This window comes from Mustela erminea, chromosome 19 (assembly GCF_009829155.1).
Source record: "Mustela erminea isolate mMusErm1 chromosome 19, mMusErm1.Pri, whole genome shotgun sequence".
In the NCBI taxonomy this organism is placed as follows: Eukaryota; Metazoa; Chordata; class Mammalia; order Carnivora; family Mustelidae; genus Mustela; species Mustela erminea.
This window is the reverse complement of record NC_045632.1, coordinates 21,719,130-21,739,955: the sequence shown is the minus strand read 5'-3', so window position 1 is coordinate 21,739,955 and position 20,826 is coordinate 21,719,130. Positions and strand designations below refer to the sequence as shown.

At 52.2% G+C, this 20,826-nt stretch overlaps 1 protein-coding gene across 4 annotated transcripts in view; it reads right to left on the bottom strand.

The window, feature by feature from the left end:
- Positions 1–11,195, bottom strand: part of TSHZ3 (teashirt zinc finger homeobox 3) — a 111,625-nt gene extending 100,430 nt beyond the window's left edge. Inside the window, exons 1-2 of one of the 4 annotated variants that reach the window (XM_032323993.1) lie at positions 10,807–11,195; positions 9,243–9,931 (exon numbers count right to left, since the gene is read on the bottom strand). In XM_032323993.1, the coding sequence (XP_032179884.1) occupies positions 9,243–9,282 (40 nt within the window). In that variant the 5' untranslated portion in view covers positions 9,283–9,931; positions 10,807–11,195. The other 3 variants (XM_032323994.1, XR_004281133.1, XM_032323992.1) reach the window with 3 other exon arrangements.
- Positions 11,196–20,826: the final 9,631 nt, after the last annotated feature.

Sequence of the window (20,826 nt, the reverse complement as noted above, 5' to 3'; positions counted from 1 at the left end):
CTCCGACAGAATCTTATGGAGGAACATTAATTAGCAACAGGCCTACAGTACAAAAAAAAAAAAAAAAAAAAAAGGAAAAAGAAAAAGAAAAAAAAAAAAACAGACTTCCTCTCACACCTGCCCAACCCACAAACCTAAAGCAACACTCCCCCTCCCGCCCGAAAAAAAATAATTCCAGGCATCTGAGACTGATCAAGAACATGAAACAGGAGAGACTGCACACAGAAAGAAGAGGGAGGGAAGGGGTGAGCCACGGCAGGGAGGGAGGGGGGAGGGGAGGGCGGGGAAATTCGGTTGAGAAAGGCTTGGCTGTGAGAAGAGAAAAGGAAGAAGCTGTCAAATTTGAGAAGGATGTCAGTGCTGGCCCTGATTACAGGGGCCTATGGAGTTCTCAGACCTTTTATCATCCTCGCCATCAAAACCAGCCCAGCTCACCGCAGGAGGGCTGATGGCGCGGCCTGGCTGCAGCCGGCCGGCAAGGGCCCAGCCAGGAGGACCCTCTTACCTGGCAGGCAGGATGCCGTGGGCCCAGCGCCCAGGAGGCAAGCCCCGCCAGGCCTTCTTCTGCAGCAGCACCCTGGCCTGGTCTGTGTCCAGCTGACCAGAGCCACAGCCAGGGCCAGACCCAGCTCTGCAGACCCAGGGCACTGGTCTGGGGACTCACGGCTGTCACTGTCCATCTGACCACCGTCTGAAAAACACCCTGATCTTCCTCCGAAGAGACTCTGGCACCCCCTCTCCCACGTACACTTTCTCTCATTTGATTTCTGAATATGACTGATCCGTGTGCTTAGCGCTTACGACACACTGCAAAATAAAATACAAGTGTGGAGGATTCCCATCCTGACTGTAAAGCCAACTCTGGGTCATGAGGCTTCATGACCTTTGCAGCACACGGGACAGGGTGCAGTTGGGGACAGACGTCAAACTGACTCCAGGATAGCCACGGAGGGAAGAAAAAAAAAAAAAAAAATCAAATGACATGCTTCTTCAGCCACCACATTCCCCACCTCCTGCAAGCTACCCTGGCAAGAATAATTGACACATGTTTGGAAACCTCCCACGAGGATTATGTGCACGGGGTCTCAGGCGAAGTTCTCTCCCGTCCTATGCTGGCCTGCATCCAGGGTAGGCGCACCAAGGCTTGGGGACAGTTCTCAAATACTGCCTAGGTTCTGTCCAACGGGCAACCGCAGCCAAACTCCTTGGCACACGGTGCCACAGTCAGGCATGGCCCCCAAGGTCCCCTATGAAAGGTGGAGAATAATAACGGTAGTAGCAAGAAAGCCTTTATTCTGTACGAATGTCCCTGCACTTACAGCAAGGTGGCCTTCTCTGTTACCCATGAGCACATGCTAGAATGTGCTCTCGCGCGCCAGCTCTAAGACAGACACACACACACACACACACACACACACACACGTGCGCGCGCACACATGCATACACGGCACTTCCCATAATCCCACACCATGAGAAAACCTTCAGAACAACATTTCTTTTGATCTGAAACCCCTGCTATCACTCTTCTCGGAGCATCTCTTCCCCTCCTAGGCCACCCTCCTCTTACCTCGTTCCATGGCCGTTTCCGGAGCGCTTACCTCTCTCCTCTACAGAAGAGAATGGTCACCTTTTCTAATTAGCCACATCTTTAAGGAAAAGGGCATTAAGATTCCTAGGCAACCAGCTTGGAGATCTCTCCAAGACAAGGCCCATCCCTTCCAATAAATGATTCTCCTTTGGAATATCAATGAACACGGCTCCGATAAATGGTCACCTATGACCAAAACGAGTTAAGAACACTTGTCTATAAAGCAGACTTGACGAGGAGGAATTTTAGTAGTAGTGTTACAATAAGGTGTTTATATTTTTTATGTGCTTACCATATTACCTTTATTATGTGTAACATCAAAGTGATTATAGCAATTACATCTAACAGAATTAATTACAGAACTTCCCGTCATTCCAGGATACATAATGCATTAGAGGTAAGCCAAAGAAAGAAAGCATCTTGACTGTACTAACTATTGTTGGTATGTATTTCCCCCAGCAGCAAATACCAAAGCAACGGCAGCTTGCAGGAAGAACAGGGTAATGGAAACTGAGAGGTTTAATAGGAAATGAGGTATATTTTCTTTAAGTTAAGTAACACCTTTGCCTAATAATCTGTTGGTGCTATTGGACATATAAAATCAATTTCATTTTTTTAAGTGTAAATCTTTAAAAGGCGCTAGTTAATCCACCCAACCAATGTTACTACATAAAGGAGAAAGCACATGGGTGAAAGACTTACAAGTCTTTACGTATGCAAAATAAATTCACTCAAGGCTTCATTAATATTAATTTAAATTCAAAACCCATTTACATTAAATTGTTCATTAAAAATTGCCTATTTTATGCAACATGCATTTCTCAAAGAACTCAGAGGAAACTGAATACATAGGACTAGATTTAATGATGGGAATGGAAAAATCAAAAGTAAATGAATTTGAGTCATTTCACGTATATTACCAAACAGCGCTTTGCTCTCCATTAAGGACGGGTTCCACTTTGGGGAACAAACAAGCACTCAGAGTATTTTGCTTTCTGTCACTACAGACTTGTGGCCACGACCTTCTGGTCTACCAAAGACTAAGAAGAAAACAAGAAGCACTGGTAGGATGAAGAGAGCAGCCAGTCCAAACCTGGACTTGGGAAGGGGCCAGGTACCACCTTCAGAATCCCAGCTGAATTCAAAAAGCATTGAGAGTTAGGCTTGCCTTTCCCAAAAAAATGGACATTAGCTAGCATTTGCCAGTGTCCCTCTTGGTTGAGAATGAATAGTTTCCCTCTCCCCTGAACTCCGCCCCCTGCAATGTTTTCTTCCCAAAACAAGGGGACCAAGAATATGATGACAAGGAGTTGGTAAGTTCCTTGCTTTGGCACCCTCCCTCTGAAGACAATCTGAACTTACACTGTTTCCCCAACAGCTGTTCTGGATGAAGAAAACACAGTCATAATTAATAACATGTGTCCTGACAGTATGAATTAATAATTTATCATTAAGCCCAAACAAATTGAAATTATTCTTCAAGAGCCACACCTTTGCACATCTGAGAAAACAAGGTAAGAAGATGATGGAAAAAGTCCAGGTAACGTGACCTTTAGAGAAATGCCTCCCCCGACCCCAGTACATCTCTTGGGCCACTCTTGTTGAAATATTAAAATAATTTACAGAATTGAAAGTAATTAAACCCAAGAATCTAAGTGCTGATCAAATCAAGTGTATGTGCTCGAAATGTCTTCTTTTTTAAATGGGGCTTATAAAATATTCAATATTTGGTCAAGGACACTATGTAATCTTTCTAATAAAGATTCCTAAACCTAGAGTATGACAGTTGTTCATGCAAGTGGTCGTAAGCAGATTAGGCTCTATTACTGTCTCTCCCTTTTTTTTTTTTTAATTTCCAAAAATGCATAGCATTATTCTGGTTACAAACAGTAAACTGAATTTTCACATCCACATCTAATATAACTGTTTACCAATGTTGAAAAATTAGAGAAAGCTACCAAGTCTATGTATCCGTTCCTTGCAATTCAGGTAAAAAAATAAAAAATAAAAAAGATAAAAAACTAGAAGAAAAAAAATATTCATAGCCATTGTTTAGTAGGATTTAAAAATTAATTTAATGACTAACTGCAAATACTGGAAACTAGAATTAATCTGTCTGGATTTTTTTTAAAGGCTTACAGACATTTAAATGCATGTATCAGGACACTTTATCAACCTAACATAAAATTGTCATCTTATCTTATTATATGACTATTTTATGCATGTGTCAAAGAATTTAAAAATGACTGCCTGTCTATTGAGTCTAATTACAACTGCACATTATCTGTCTAGATGTACCAGTCCATATCATTGTTACCAAATACAATATATTGTATTCACCTTTCATTTTTAACTTCAGACAGAGAAACCACAATTTGGAGCATAACTAAAATACACACACACACACGCGCGCGCGCGCGCACGCACACACACACACACACATACACACACACGCATACACATGCTGCCGTGAACACCTGAGAGGGTCCGGGGTAAGTGATGGCACCGCTCTGGGCTGCCGTTTCTCTCCATGGGCTGTGGGAAAATGCTACAGGAGTGTTACAAGACAGCTTCTTTGAAAGAAAGGCCCACCGACCTAACTGGGCTGCACACCAACACAGAAGGGGGAGAGGAACACACACCCTACTTTTTTTATTTTTCTTTTCTTTCTTCTTTCTTTTATTTATTTATTTATTTTATTTATTTATTTATTTATTACTACCGGACCAAAGCTATTTTTATAGTTTGTCCAGTGATAGGCAGGAATAAGAATGGGCCGGCAGAAAAGCCTTGCAATCTGCACTCAGAATAACTGTGACCTGCTCATGTCCCTGGATGAATATGGCTGTTGTCCACCAGGACAGGGACTCTCTCCCGTCCCTCCTGCTCCCCTGCCCGTGACCGCAGCCCTCGCCCCAGCCTGGCCCTGTCACCACCAGAGTGGAAGGGAAAGCCCCCAGCCCCAAAACAGTGCAGGAACTTTGCCCTCAAGAAGGTGATCCTTCTCCTTCCAGAAACCTCAGGAGTGGAGGTGGGGATGGGGGGGGCACGGGGAGAGGAAGGAAGGGCTTTGATTCTGGGACCTCACCTGGGTTTTTCCCGACGTCCCCATGGCCCTGAGCAGTCACCTTTCATTCTAATCGCTTTACAAAACAATCTTTGGTAAAAAGAGGGAAAAGGCAGGCGTGTGAGACAATTTGGGGCAGAGCTGCTGGTACGCAAGTTATTGACTATCGCTCGCTCCTGAGCGCGCTCAAGGCAACACCGAGAATAAAATGACAACATCCACCGCTCACAATCAACTGTGGCCCTGGAGAGCACTGAAGCCCTAACTGACAGTTGTCAAGATAAGGGGGGGGGGGGGCACAGCAGCTGATTCTGGAAGATTCCCTCCCCTAGGTGGACGTCCAGGGGATAGTCTTGTCTCCCACCCTCTTTGTTTTTCTCCTTCGTCTTTTTGATTTTCCTTTTTAAAAGGTGCATTGTTCCTCCCATGTTGTAGAAAAAATGGTGGGGGTTGGGGGGGATGGGTCACAGAGCGGCCTGAACCGGTCATCCTGTCACCTTGCTACAGGGCAGAGTACCTGTCCGAAGGAGAAAGGTGTGGCAAGCTTGAGAGCAAATACATTCCCAGGGCTAACGTCGAAATACCTTCCTGAAGGCTCCACATGCCTCCGACAGAGAAGAGGAGCTGCCCTGTGTGTGGACGACCAAGGCCCGGATTGCCAGACATGGACAGCACCATGCCCCTACCTTTTAGGCAAGCCCACCCTGCCCCCAGGGCCCCACGGAGATCTGGAACACCCACAGAACCTAAGGTGTTCCCAACACTTTTACAGAAATCAAGATGCTTAAAGGTTTCCCCTCTTGATGTGACCACCCAAAAACTCCTTGGAAGAGTACTCTCTTTCAGCGACTAAGACTCGAAAGGTCAATGGCAAGTTGTCGTTCACTGAAGACTTTTTTTTTTTTTTTTTTTTGCAAGTTGAGGCAATTTTTTTTTTTTAAAGATTTTAAAGTCCCCCTCCCCCAGAAAATGGATAAGAATGGATAAAATGTCATCTGCTACAAGATACTGCTCTCGGTTTTTTTTGTTTTTGTTTTTGTTTTTTGTTTTTTTTCTGGTATCTTCAAAGAATACTTGTTTTAAAAAAAAATCACGCCCAGGTAAGAGTCCCATTTGGAACAAGGGACAATGGTCATTTCGCCTGAAGGACATGGGCCTCTCCCATCCTCCTCCTCTGAGGCAAAAACATCTGGCCGGCAAAAAATGTCATCCCTTTGGAATGACACGCCTGGAAAAGGGACCCTCCTGCCCAGGTTTCTCTTCGGCAGGTGAAGAAACGTCTCTCTCCCTGTGAGAACAGACAGGAAGCCATGCATAATTTCTATCAAAAAAAAAAAGAAGAAGAAGAAGAAGAAGAAAGAAAGAAAGAAAGAAAGAAAGAAAGAAAGAAAGAAAGAAAGAAAGAAAGAAAATCCTAAAGTACAGAAATACATCTTTTCAGGGATTCTTGGAGGCTGCTCTGGCCTTCTGGAGAGCAATGTTACATTTGGCCTAGATAGGAAAACTGTATGCACCTGTGTGCTAGGTCTGCACACTCTTCCCAGCTCTCAGCCCTTTGTGGTTGTTATTCTACCCCAGACCATTAAAAGGGCCCTAATTCCTATGACATGATTATCCAGGTACCAAAGCCCATTTGTCACCTGCAGCAGAAAATTGAGTTAATGCACAACTAAAGGCAGCCAGGACTGTGTAATATCAACTTGATTACATCAAACTAGCTGCAAACCTAATTCTGCTGGATGACACTGCGTCGAGCTTGTCATCTCCAATCATTAAAGCTGTCAGGAATCCATCAGGTTTACAGCTAATTAGGTGAACACTAATGAAGCTGGCAAAACAACTTTTCTTTTTTTATGGCTGAGCGGACCTTTCAGTTTGGAGGGGAAAAAAAAAATTCTCGAGTATTCTCAAGGTTGCTGGGGACTGGATTTCCAGTTACCAATCAGCAGACATCTTTCTTTTTCCCACTCTCTATCAGTGCAAAGCAATCAATTTGTCATCACTCCCAGGATGCCACAAAAGCAGGCATGAACCTTATAACTTGCAGCTGTGAGAACTAAAAACAGGAGGGGGGAAAAAATGGGAAGTTTCTCCTACACCCAAACCAACCAACAAACAAAAACCTCAGGCAGTTCACTTATTGGCCTGCGCCTACTTCGCGATGGCCTACATGTGGAACGTTTTTTTTTTTTCTTCTTCTTTTGGTTTTTTTGGTTTTGTTTTGTTTTGTTTCATCCCTCCCCTCTTCTTAAATAAGTAGCCCTTCAGACATTCTCCACCCCCTCCTCACGCGTCCATTAGGCAGAGGCATTCTGATAAAGTAAATCCAAAACCAGGGTATGGGAAAGAAAGAAAGCACTCAGGCTGCCAACTTCTGATTGACCATTAAGCTATTGATGAATGTGCCTGTCAGGAGAGAGACAATTAAATCAAATATGAAACAAAGTCGTTTTGACGGGTCATTTTGATAGAGCAAAACCATTCTTCCATCTCCTATTAGCCGGGCAGTCAAGTTTTTATATAATGAATATTTCTTAACTGACCTGCGATTTCCTGGCTGGTTTTTTTAAAAGGTGCAAAAAGGTTAGGGAACAGGTTGCTTTTTAAATAAATAAATAAATAAATAAATAAAATCAACAGTACATGTCTTCCTTCGCTAACATTTTTAGCAGAAAGTTATCCTAGAAGAGTCTCAGATTGGCAAGGTGGAGAAGAAAAGATGAAGCAACCGTAGAGAGAGTTCTAAACTAAATGTAAAGATGTAATCACATATGGTTCCTTTGATTGAGGCACACAGATACCTTAAAATGTGCATCTAAAAGGGAAAGAAAAAATGTAAAAGACTGGAAGAAGCCCAAGACACTCCTACTGCCCAACTTTGTGAAGGAGTCCTCCAAACTTTTAGAGTTTATTTTGGGTAGATAAGCTCATTGCTTGAGCTGGGAATTTAAAGGAGAAGGTGGAATGGGCAAGTAGCGTCAGCCAGGAGGTGACCTAAGTGCCAGCACCCTCCCTAGAACCACCGCGGGGATTTTCAAACTTCCTAAATTTGGGCGACACTGAGACAGAGAGCAAAACCTGCAATGATATGTCCCCAAACCACGTCTGTTTTCTTCGAGGATTTTCTTAAGATACGAACAAGAGAGTACATTTTCTGGGAGAAGAAAGAGCGTTCCCTCTGCGTGACCCTGTGTAAGGAGACTCCAGTTCAGAGTGCAGCCAATGTGTGAGCTCCACGGCCAATGTCGGCTCACATGATGGCAATGACCATCACCGTCACCCCCACAGCTGCCACAGGCACTCGGGGGCAGCATGGGCACAAGGTCTTCATCCAAGAAGGGAGCCAGGCAATGCCCTGACCCTGCCCTCTGCTCTCCCTTCCTCCACCAAAAGAGAAGAACAGAAAAGACAAGACATGAACCATCACTGAACCCTCCCGTTCAGGCTTCAGGCAGCATCTGAACCTCTGTGCCTCTGAATGTTACTCATATCAAAATACATCCCGTCCATATGTGGTCCTCTCAGCAATCCGTCCCAAATCCCCGAAGTTGCACTGACAGGGCCCTAGTGACGTCACAGAGCTTGGCCTCACCATTGCGAGTGATTTATTGATGTTTATTGGGAATGAATAGATCAAAGGCAGCAGCATGACGGGCGATCAATCAGTCATCAAATCAAGGGTGGCAAAGGGCCAGAAACCCTTCTTCCAGGCAACATGCCCCCAACTGACATTATTGCAAAATAATGTTATGTGTGTGGGTTTTGTTTTGTTTTCAATGATGCTTTTTCCAGAAAAGAGGAAAAAAAAAAATCGGCTCAGTCTTAACAGGAGCTGACACTCCTGGCAAAAAAAAAAGGGGGGGGGTTTGAAAGTACAGAGACACGTCCCAGAACTAAGTGCTACGAGAAGATGAGGGTGGGAGAAGCAGTGGAAGAAGGGGGTGGGGGTAAGGGAAAACAAACACGGATACAGAGAACGCCAGCATCTAACATTGACTTGACAGTCATCTGACAATACCCAGACCCTGTGCGCTCTGGCTTCCACCGCTTGCCCGCGTTGGGCCCAATAAATGAAGAATCAATCGGATTAGCAGTAAGGTGGCCGAAGGGACCCGTTCGCTCACTCGCTGGCTCTCTTTCGCTCGGCAGACACCGGGCTGTCCCCCGCCGGCTGGCCGCGGGAGGACGCGGAAGGTGTCCCGGGGAACTCAGGTGACCCCGCCCGCCCCCCACAGAAAGAGACCAAAGAGGGCTCCTTCCCATCCCCTCCGCCGCCGGAGAGCTGAAGGGGCAGGGACCCAGCCCGGTTCAGTTGGCCCCGAGCGCGCGCGGCTCCCGAAGTGGGAGCGAGCCCGAGCAGGGCTAGCGCGGCGGGGCGTCCGGGGGGCGCCCGGGACGCGAGGCGGGCGCACGCACCCAGAGAGCAGAGCAGAGAGCGAGCCTGGGCGCCCCGGAGTTACTCTGCGCGGGCAGAGGGAGAGGGGCGAGGAGTGGGGCGAAGAGCCGGGTCGCCGCCGGCCGGAGGCGCACCGCGGCGAGAGGAAGAGGAGGAGGAGAAGAGGAGGAGGAAGGGGAAGCGGCTCGTACCTGCTGCGCGCCGGGGCGCCTGCTGCTTCCTCCTCGGCATGATGCTCCTCCGGCGACTGCCACTGCCGCCGCCGCCGCCGCCGCTGCCGGGCTGAGGAGAGGGAGGGAGGGGCGGCGGGCCCGCGGGGGGGCGAGGCGGGCCGGCTCTCAGCCTCCCCCCCGGAGAGCGGCCGCCCGCAGGATGCTGCTGCGCCCCGGCTCTCCGCGTCCCCCCCTCTCCGCGCTCCGCCGCGATCCCCGAACGTGCGGAGGGAAGAAGGAGGGCGGGCGAGGGAGGCGCGGGGAGGGAGGAGCGCGTGGGGGAGGAGGAGGCAGAGGAGGAGGAGGTGGTGAAGGAGGAGGAGGAGGAGGACCGCGCTGCCGGCGGAATGGGAAGTTTGACAAATCGCTCCAGAGGCCCGAGGAAGAGGGGGCGGGGAGGAACGGCGGCCCTGCCCCCCCCGCCCCGTCCCCAGACGAGGTGCGCGGGGTTCGGGGCCGGGGGGCGGGGAGAGGGGGAGAAGGCGGGCAGAGGGGGGTGGGAGGAGGAGCGCGGGAGCGGCCCCGGCCGGTCCTGCCCCGGCCCCCGCCCCCGGGCAGGGGGTCACGGCATCCGGGGGGGGCGCTCAGCCGCCGCCGCGGCCCGGGGCTCAGCGGTCCAGTCTCCTGCCCGCGGCGCGGCTGGAGCGGCGGCGTCGGCAACAGGCAAGCTTAAAGGAAAAGGAGATGATCGTGTCACTCGCCCGCCCGCGGGGGCGCCGCACCCCCGCTCCCGGCCCCGGGCCTGTCTAGGACCCCCGCCCCGTCCGGGGAGGGGGTGCCGCCCCTCCGCCCCCGCCCAGTGCGCGCACGCAGGGGCGCGGCGCCGGCCCGGCCCAGCTAGTCCCGGGGCGCTCGCTAACCCCCGCCCGCCCGGCTTCCCCACCCGGCCTCGCCCCCTGGCCGCCCCCCGCTGCCCCGCCCAAGCCGCACTCTCTCCACCCGCCGCGTCCAAAGCCCCCGGCTCGCTCCCCGGGCCTGGGCCCGCGCCCCCCGGGGATGCCAGGGCCCACGGGCGGGCGCCGGCGCCCTCGAGGGAGGAGGCGGGCGCGGGCCGGAGTGGGTGGGGGTTGCTCTCAGACCCCGCGCCACCCGGGCTCCTCCCCCGGGACCCGCCGCCGCCACTTCCCCCAATTTTTTTTTTCCCGGGCAAACTTTCCCGGGCCCGTCCCGGGGGTCGGTGTGCGAGGGGGTGCCTCCAAGTTTCCTCCGCAGCCTGGGAAGATCGCGGTCCCTCCACCCCCACCCCACCCCTCGCCCCCTAGGCGCCCGGCCGCGCCCCCACCCCTAGCACTGGCGGATCCGAGGGCGGGACGGGGGCGGGGGAAGGAACTCGGGCTCTGGAGCCCATCCCCCGTCCCGGGGCGCCCCCGAGAGGGGGCCACCGCGCCCAGCGCCCGGCGTGCCACCAGTACTGGGCGAAAAGAATTGATTATTGATTGGGTGACTGGGGTCGCTGAGGCGCCGAGCGGGCCGGACAGGCGGGCCGCGGAGAGGAGGAGCTGGCGGGGCTGCGTTGGCGGCAGGGCGACGCGGGCTCACTTACGGGCTGCCGCGAGGGCGCGGGTGGGCCGGAGCTCATTGGGACGACCCCCGGGCGGCGGCGGCTGAACGGGAGCCGGAGCCGGAGCGGCGCGGGCGGCGGCGCATCGATGCGCTGCGGGCTCGATTGCGTCTCCCTGGGCCAGCTCTTGGGCCGGGAATGGGGCGGCCGCGGCTGGGCTGGCTCTGGGAGCTGCCGGGCGGCGGTGGTGGGGGTGTGGGGGCGGCCGCCAGGCCCACGGTCCCGGAGGTGGCGCCGCTCCTGGGCGCGCCGGTTGGGGCCCGGGGGCTCCCTTGGGCCCCGCGTCCGACAGTCCCGGAGAGGGCCGGAGCCCCGCGCCCTGGGACTGGCTGCCGGAGCGTTCCTGGAGCTGCAAACCCCGGCCTTCTTCCTTCCTTTTTTTCCTTCCTTCCTTTCCTTCCTTCCTTTTTTTTTTTTTAAATGTTTTCTTTTATTGTGTTTCTTTCCCCTTTTCTTCTGCCCCCTCTCTATATCTTTTTTTCTTTGTGATTGTTTATGTAAGTTTGTTTTAAAAGTTCACGGGCATGCTTTCTTTTCTTTTAGACCGGGAGACCGTGATCTCACCCAGACGGTAAGATCAAAAGTCTCCTCTCGCCCCCAGCCTGCGGGCTTGGGCTCGGTCCAGACGCCTCCTTGAATGCAGATGTGCCGCTGCCGTCCTCCCGGGCTATAAAGCCGCCTCCAGCGCCTTCGCGCGCGCAGGAGCGCTTGGAGTTGCGGGGTGCAGACCCCAGGCGGTTGCGGGGGAGTCGGAGTCGGGCTGCGGCTGGGCTCCCGGCCTGGTCGAGTGTGTGGCTGACTCGGGGGCGGGGGCGCGGCGAGCAGTTGGTGCCTGCCGCCGCAGAGGCTAAAGCGACTGCCCCTCCAGGCCCGGGAGACGCGGCCGTGGGGCGTGAAACGCTTCTTGCGAACGAGGAAACGGTGAGTTGGCAGACGCCGCCCGCGGCCTCTCGGTTCTGGTCGCGGCGCTAGGAGCCTCTTGCCTGGAGGAGGGTAGGTGCCCTGCGAGGTCAGCTCCTGCCCGCCCCCCGCTCACCTTCCCAACGCGGAGCGCCCACTTAAGCGCGCCGGTAGTGATGGGTGCACAGCGCTGGGCGCTGCGCACGGAAGGCTGAGAGTTTCGCCCTGGCTCATGCTCCCCCTCCTCCTTTCCTTCCCCGCGCTGCTCTCCAAACCTCGTTCCCTCCGCCCCCTCCCCCTGCGGGCCGCGGCCTGAGCTCCTGTCTCCGAACCGCCCGCAGCCACCGCCCGATCGCTACCTCGCCCTCCCCCGCTCAGGCGCCGCGCGCTGTGCGATCCGCCCTAACATCTGTCCGTCCAACCATTGGCGCATCCATCAGTGTCAATGAGCTGCACATCGCAGCGACAGCCCGTCACGCGCAACACGGGCTATGCGGAGTGCATACTGCGACCGCGCTGCCTTGGCCGCACACTCAAACAGGGTTCTGGCCCGGCGTGGCACAGCCTGGAACCCTAATCTCTACGGTATTCTTTTAACCATGCGCACCATCTTTAATACCAAGACCTCAAAACGGGATTAGTCTTGCGGGCCGTCCTTGGAATAGGACAGCTCGAGAGGGACACTGTCAACCTAGCCCTTGTAATTCCAAGTTCTCTTTGCCCCTTTTCTGTGGAATGGGTGTGGCGTAGGAAAAAAGGAAAGGGAGTCTTCCCAAATGAGCACCAAGCACAATAGGTACCTGAATGCAGGGCCTAAATACGGGGCTGAATCTGGGGCTGACCTTAGCCAGAAGGTATACAGCTAAAACTTTGCCAGGCCCCACCTGGCTGCTGCCTGACACGGCCTGACAGTGAGGACCAGAGAAGGGGAAGAAAACGCGAATCCCAGGCAAAAAAACGGGGACTCGATTTAGGGAGAAATGGTATCCGGATAACAGCAAGTCTGTAATTAACATGCTATTTACGGAGGGAGAAAGGGCAGGGCCATATGTTGGAGAAGCCAGAGCGTTATGGGTAGTTCCCAGCGCCATTCTCCATGAATGCTGACCTCGCTGTGGTTGCAAGTTCCCCTGCTTTTCTTCCTGCTTTCCCCATCCCACTGTCCAGAAGACAAATATCTTCATATATGTGCCTGATCAGTTTGGCCGGGCCAAAAGGTCTGTCTTGTCCTGCCCCTAAGAAGTTCAGGGGAAGGACGCACGGAGGACCTACTACTTGGACATCTGCGGGGTGGCGGTCCCCGGCATTTTACCTGACTTTATTCCTACTGCAAATATTCCTGTCCGGGTGCCTGGTGAGTTCTGCCCCCTCAAGAGTCGACTACAGGAGCGGGTCAAAACCTGGGCTTGTCTTCGTTCCCCGATTCACGAGTTAGAAGGGATGGAGGAGCCGCTCTCCGGCGAGCGCCGGGAGCCAGGTCTGCGCGGCACCGGAGGAGGCCAGAGAGATGGCTGCAGCGGCGCACACATGGGCTCCTTCCCCTGGGTAGGAGGGACCGCGCTCCAGGGTGCGGCCGAACCGCTTCTAAGCTAAACTAGAGGGCGGAAAAGCCGGCCGCCGCGAAGCTAGAATTCTGCAGAAGGTAACACTGTGTAGAAATCTTTCTACTCCACTCCAAAGAGTTGCAGATACCTCTGAAAAGCAACAGCAGGCTTCCGCTCGCGCGCAGGCACCTGGTTAACTTAGCCCAGTGAGTCACGCAAAAAGTAACCCCCTAGGCCAGTTAGAAGCTCCCATTTGGGGGAGGTGCCGCTTTTCCGGATTTTTTTTTTTTTTTAATCCCTGAAAACAAAAAAAGGACAAGCGGGCTGAGGAGCAGTGGAGGGACACATCGAAATGCCCAAAGGCAGGTGCCCATAGGAGAAATGGACAGCTCTCACTGTGGCTAGGTGGCTCACCCCGCATAGGGGTGGCCACGCTTGTGAGCCCAGAAAATTCCCACGGGCCACTGAAGACCATTCCAGAGCCCCAAGATTGCGACTTGGGCCCAGTGGTACCCTGCCCCTCCTCCCTGGCATTGCGATGAGCCCTAATCGGTGCAAATCCTCCCAAATACCAGTTCTTCAGGTCAAGGGTTAGAAATGTGACACCAATCTTTTGAGCTCTGCGAGCTACAGGCACTAGTCTTCCAGGCCCATCTCCGTGGGTCTGCCCCAACCGGGGGAGCCTTTCTGAACTTGGCCAACCAGAGACCCACGGCGGGGCTGGGGGGTGGGAGAGTCAAACACAGGTGTGGCTGGGAACAAGTATTCAGTGGAGGGGCAGGGAGATGGCCCATAACATACTGCTGAAGACCAAGGAGGTAGGATTGGGGAAGTGGCAGTCCAAGGATGTGTTCTAGGTGCAAATGAGGCCAGTGGGGGACAGTGTGCCTGACCCAAGGAAGGCCAAGGTGTGTCCTTACTTGGGATGGCCACAGAGGGAAATGCTACTGGAAAGAAGGCATCCTTGACGCTACCAATCGAGGGCGGATAGCCAGGGTAGGCCAAGGTCCCAGGAACTTAGGGGCCTAAACCCAGGCCACGAAGCGGGGTTCTCTGTGCCCTCAGGGCAGAACAGGCCACCTGGAGGGACAAAGCATGCTGGGTGGAGTATGCAGGGAGCCTGCCCTCCCCCCTTCCATTTTGTAGTGTGAAAATATCAGGCCCGGTGGAGGGCCCTTGGGGAGCCCACTGACTACCCAGCAATAGCAAGAAAGGTAGTACCAAGTCCTTTTCCTACCTGCGCCCCCTCCACCGAAATGCTGGCCTCCGGCTGCCCCCTTACACACTTCCTCACACTACTGTCTGAGCTAGGCAAAGGAAAACCCCGTGACGCAGAGAAGCTGCCTGCCTCCACCTGCACACCTCAACCAGGAACTGAGTCCAGGACCTCCGCCCCCTGCCTAAGTGCTAGAGATTTGGACCCTGGGGCCAGACCCTCGCCAGGCGGTAAATTGTTTGCTAAAAGTTCATTTACATAACAGCGAAGTTTGTTTCTCTTATTCCGGTAGCTTTGTTTTAACGAACCAGATGTTTTGTCTGTAAATTCTCTTAAGAACTTTTACAGTTTTGACGTGAAATAAACCTTTGAAAATCGGAGCCGTAGATTAATACCACTTCTGTGGGGCCCTGAGGGAGCTGCATCAGGCGTGCCTGAATGTGAGCTGGGGTTGAACCAGCAGGGGAGCAGATCAAGCTTCGAAGAAACTTAGGAGACCCACTGTCTTGACCACAAGGTCAAGGATTGGTGTTGGGGCATGAAACACTCCACCCCCAACACACACACAGGGGTACACAGACTCCCACCTCTTACCCTCCCGGGCTTTACTGCTTTGTAAATTTCTTGTAGCTGGGAGCACAGTGGTCTGGTCCAATTTTCCCAACTATGCTCACTGCATCCCACCATTCCCAGGAGGACCACTGGACTCCGAGGCCTGTGGCCTTTCACTGGCCAGGCATGATGTCCCTGGTCTTTTGGGGGGAGGGGCAGAGGAAGGGGGCCCCAGGCAGACCCTGAACGGCCAGCATGACTGGACCTTGAGAACTCTGGATGGAAACTGACCCAGCCAAGCCACTTAGTAAGTGAGGGCTGGCAGGTCCTCCTCCTCAATGCCTCATTTTTATGGACTCGAAATTTCCAGGCAATTATAATTGTGTTAAAACAAAAACAAAACTATATACCTAATAGGGAGGGAAGGAACACAGTTATCTGAGGGGAACCAGGTCTTCCTACCTACCCATCTCCTGGTTGGGTGATTCCTAGGGACCACTTTCTCCAGTTTCCTAAGATGGGCTAGGAATCACCCCGCTCCCCCCAGCCTGTCTGTGCTCCTGGTCTAGCATCTTCAGATTTGGCAAGTTCAATTAGGACCTCATTGCCCTTTCTTCTGTAATTTTTCAAGCTCAATCATCTACCAAACTTTCAAAAACTTTTCAGGAGACCTACGATTTAATAAAGAAAATGAGCCTTTGCATTTTGGTCTAAGGAGGACCTATACACATTAAGTCCACTTCGGAGGGAGCAATTGCTGGCGAAATGCCCTTCGGTCCAATCTCTCCCGCCTACTTTCACTTGTGCGGGAATTTCCCGAATTACTCGCTGCGGAATGGTATTTTTTTTTTCCCCACTCCGGATGAAATGGATTTTTGGAAACCATTTGGGCAGAGCTTTAAAAAACAGAAACAAAAAACTACCTTGGAGATGGGTGCAGGCGCGGTGGGGCTCACCCCTGGCTGGAAGGGACCAGTACTTTTCTGCTAGCTGGGAAATAGAAGTGCCCATCTCTTCCCTCGCCGTTGCAAGAGATGCCCGGCACGAGTCGTGTTTCTGAATCCATGCGTGGGCACCCCAGTGTGAGGCTGTGTTCGGGCTCCTATGTAGGAACCCTAGGAGGAGGAGGGGGTCTCAGATATCAAATCACCCGCTCTTCACAGACCAGACAGCCGAGCTTTGCGTGCCTGGTGACCTCATTAACTGGCCCGAGAATTTGCAAGAGGAAGAAAAATCTCGTTTCCTTTTCTCTTTCCCTAAATCGCTCTTCTTTTCTGTCATACACATTATGATTTTGTGTTCCTCCCTGAATTTACAAACGGGAAAGACCGAGGGCAATTCTCAGTAGGACAGGTACAAGAGGGCGGGGCACTGGGCTGGGTCTTCGTTCTTTCTCTCTCTCTCTCTCTCTCTCTTTTTTTTTTTTGTTTTAAATTTTTTGAAGCCTGATGCTCCTCACCAGTATATCCAGAATAGGAGAGCCAGAGTTCTTTGGGACAAGGTTGTCAGAAGGGCCAGATTCTTTGTATGCAGGTAGTTTCTGACCTCAGAGGCTCTGACAGCTCCGAGATTTTCCTCCTCCGTAGAGAAGCTCTGAATTCTTCCTTCTGTTTTCCTCTTTCTGACACTTCTCTTTTCCCTATCTCTTTCATCTTCTTTCTCCCCTCCTCCTTTCTCCGGGCTGCTTTTTGTGATTCCTCTTCTATCCGTCCCCCTCCCTAACCCTCACAAGAATTCGCAAAAGTTCTCCATTTCGGGTCTACCAAGCGCTCACCCCAGAGTCCTCCTCTCTGTGGCATGGCAGGGGCAGCCACCCGACGCACAGCTCACAAGGGTGCAAGGTAGTTTGTAGTCACTGTAGCTTTTTAGGTGGGCGTGGGGGGAGGTCAGAAATAGGTTGACACTTGATCTAAAATAAAAGAACATGTTAAAGAAGTTTCAAAGCTGCCAATAAAACCCCTTAAGTGGCTTGTGATTCAGTGCCTGGAGTTGCGACGATGGCATTGGTAAATGACTCCAATGCCCAAAGAAAAATATTACAAATGCCGCTGTCTCGGCCACCAATCGGGCGCCGCTCTCCCGCGCGGGCGGCGGCTCCTCTCCGGCGCGGAGGGCACCCGCATTTGCATGATAAATTGACCAGACTGGCGGCAGCCAATGAAATATTCAAATTAGGCCAGGGGTAAGGGGTGGAGTCCCTGAGGCTCCCCCTGGAGCCCGCCGCGGGAGCTCTCAGTACCACCTCTCCCTCAGCGCCCTCTAGAGGTGGGCTGTCGGGGGCGGTCGCTCCAGCCCCAGGCAGGATGAGTAGGGACAGGGAGGTTGTGGGTTCAGGTTGCTCTCAGGACTGCCCTCTTGGACTAGGTACGCTGTGGTCCCCTCGAGCGTCTTACACTTGGATGACTTGGATGTGTTGGTGGATTGCAGGGGCAGGTGGTGACCTCTGAAGAAGGGGTTCAAGAAGAGCTCTAGCCCCTTCACCCTAACCCCCCTTTCCTAGGTTCTCCTAAGCTAGCTGAAGTTAAAAGAGCATGGTTGCTCCATGGACGTAGTTTCAAGACAAGATCCTTGCCCACCCAAGTCTATGATACCTTCTCCAAAGCCCCGCAATACCGAAATTCTGGAGAGTGCAAAACCAGCTCCCCCTGAACAGAGAACTGTTTGCCCACGAAGACCCCAAAGTCCAGGGTGCTGGGCGCTAGGACTAGGTTGGGACACCCCAGAGCCTGTGCCCGACCTGGGGCTGGGCCACAGACCTTAGTTAGGTTGTGGGTATCCCGCTCCTAGGAAAAGCAGGCAGTGTTAGTATGCTGATGGTGGCAGGCTGGGCTCCTCCCCTGGGGAAAACATGTCCTGGAGAAAGTACCCAGACCTCCAGGCAAAGGATCCTATGAATGTGCAAAGACATGCCAGGAGGAAGGTGTGCACAGGCTGCAGATGCCCAGCATGGAGGGGTGTGGAAATCAGTGTGTGTTCAAGTGCACAGACAAAGGATGGGATCTGTCACTGTGCTGACCTGTGGGTGTGCAGGAAAACAGGACTCCACAGGACCCAGGCAAGCTGCCCTCCTGGCCTGGCTCCTCCTTGTGGCTCCAGACTTAACAGGGGGCTTTGCACAGAATACCGGGTTGGCTTGTGCCAAGGATCAAGTGATATCTCTTGCACCCTGAGCATCTCTCCCCTCCCCCCAACCCCATAGCCCATCCTGAGCCAAGTACCCTGGTGCCTGGCACCCCACCCCAGCAGCCTTATTTTTAAAGTACAGAGTTTGTGGACATTCAATTGTCTTTCCTGGTGCGGGCCTGGTGAGAATGTTGTTCTTTTTCCATCTTAACAGGATTTAGACTAGGGTCCCCGCCAAAAACTGCTCCAGAGGGTGGTGCTTGATCTCTCTCCACCCTTCCTTCTAGGCAAAAGATGGTCAGGCTAAAGGGAAGTCTGAGTTCCTGCCCAAAGAGCCTTCTAGCTACCTGTCTAGGAGACATAGAGCTCAGGAGGTCATCTGCACGGGGCAAGTGGCGAAAGGGACGAAGCAGGAGGTGGGGGCAGGTAGTGTTCTCAGAGCCTGGCAGAAGGCTGTCTAGCTAACATTTGTAAATGCACACAGGAAAAAAAAAATAATAATAGCTACTGAATACAATTTGAGAGACACCAGATTTTGACTTTTGATCACCTTAAAGGTGTTACGAACACTTTCAAAATATATTGCCCAAATAAGGGAATTGAATGGTAAAGAAGCCTTTTGCATCATATAAGTTATTATTTTTTTTTTTTTGGAATGTTTTTGCTAAAGAGAAGGTGTTTGCTGGGACTACACTGGAGAACAGCTGGTGGTGGGCTAGGTTCAGGTATAAAAAGGGCCTCCCTGCTTGCAAGAGAACCCTCAGTCCCAGCCCACTTGAATGCCTGGGGATAAGGTTCCCCACCGGGAGGAAGTCTGTGGCCCCTGAGGCAGTGAGGGCAGGCTCAGGAAGGGAGGGGGCCCTCCCAGAGGTCTGGCTTACCTTGCAGGACAAAGAGTCCCCTGCCCCCATGAGCCCACAAGCCCTCCTTACTCCTCCTCACGCCTCACCTGTAGGCCAGGACCAATGAGACTTGAAAATGGGCCAGAGTCATTCTCCAACAGTGAAATTTGTCAAGGAGACACTCCCGTCTCAAATGTCCAGAAATGCAAGCTGCTCCCTCTCGAGGATGGTACTATCTAGGGCACGTCGTTGAGAGTCAAGAAGGTAGACAGTAAAGGTGAGAAATTAGAGAGCTGGCTCTCCAGCCCAGCACCTTGCCCTACCTGAACCAGACGAGGCACAAGGAATGAGGGAGCAGTCTGGAAGGAATGAGGGAGAACAACTAAATGGTGTGTCTTAGGAGAGAAGTAACCACCGGCAGCATAGAAGGGTCAAACACACGGTGGTGAGTATGATGTGGGTGTGCACATATCCTTGACAGGCAAATGTGACTTCTGACCGTGTGATGCAGGGTGGGAGCTCATGACCCAGACAGATTGCTCTCCCCCACCCCTCATTCAGCCTTGTCTCTTTCAGTTCTCTCCATCTTAAGCACCAAGTAGAGACTCAGGGAGGAAAAATCCAATTAAAGTTGGAGATGCCCTTTGAAATCTTTGCCTCTTTGTGTATGTACTGGGAGCTTTCAGGGTCAGACAGGCGTTTGAAGGAGAAGCAGCATTCCTAGCTGTGTGTGCTCATGGGCGAGTCACAGTAGAGCCCACCGCCCGGGTGCTAGGGAGGCTCACGTGGGCTGAGGCATGTGGGTGCCTCGGTGAAGAGCTCAGCACGAGGTAGCGGGGCCATAAATAGGGGCCCCTCCTCCAGCCACTGTGAGAAGGGTAGCCACAGGGTCGGACCTCTCTGTAGACAGGCTTAGAAGTGGGGTTATGTTGGATGCACCCCAGGATGCAAGCAGGTGCTTGGACTGAGGCAAAAAGGAAGGAAGAGGGGAGATGCTGGAGGCATAGTGGTGCCCAGGCCTCCTGACTTCCTGGGAAGAGTGAGCATTCGCAGGGGCGAATAAGGCGGATCCCTCCAGGTTTTTCCGGGAGCTAATTAAAGGAAGGGGCATGGTGAAGAGCCTCACTGATATTTCTATTTTCCCTGTTAGTAGTGACTGGAATGTGAGCCATTCAGGTCAGATGGAAAATAGAAGCCTGGAAAATCTGACACTCATTGATTTGCTCTCTGCCATCGCTACTCGCGAGAGGAAGAAATGTGACTTCAAAATTGCAATTAGGAACCAGCCCGCTAAGGGTTCCTTGCGTGAGCTCCCGTGCTGTGCAGATCACAGGCCTGCCTCTTCTCATTTCCTGAGGAAGTAGGTTCATTCATAGTTTTCAATGAAGCAGGCAAGGCAAATATGTCATGCCCCCTCTCCCCCCAATAGCGCTCATACCTGCTGGTCTGGCGCCTTCCTCTCCTTTTGGTCAGGTCTTTGAAAGCATGGCAATTTTCCCAATGTTTTAAAAGTATTAACTTCCTTTCAAACATTCTTTAACCTTTAATGTTTTGTAACTTGATGAAAAGGTCATTTTGTTCTGAAAATGCAGCTGTTCCATAATTGTTCAGCTATCAGAGTGAATTCCATCCAAATCCCGAATTCTTTAATGGGATCCAAACCAGCACGCACACGCCTGTGCACACATACGCACACACTCACAGCAAAACATAGATTAGTACTTTCCAATAGACTTCTATATACATGAATGTATTTAAATATTTGTGTCTGTACACGTACATATACTCATAGGGACTTGGAATAGGGTTACTATATTTCCCCCCT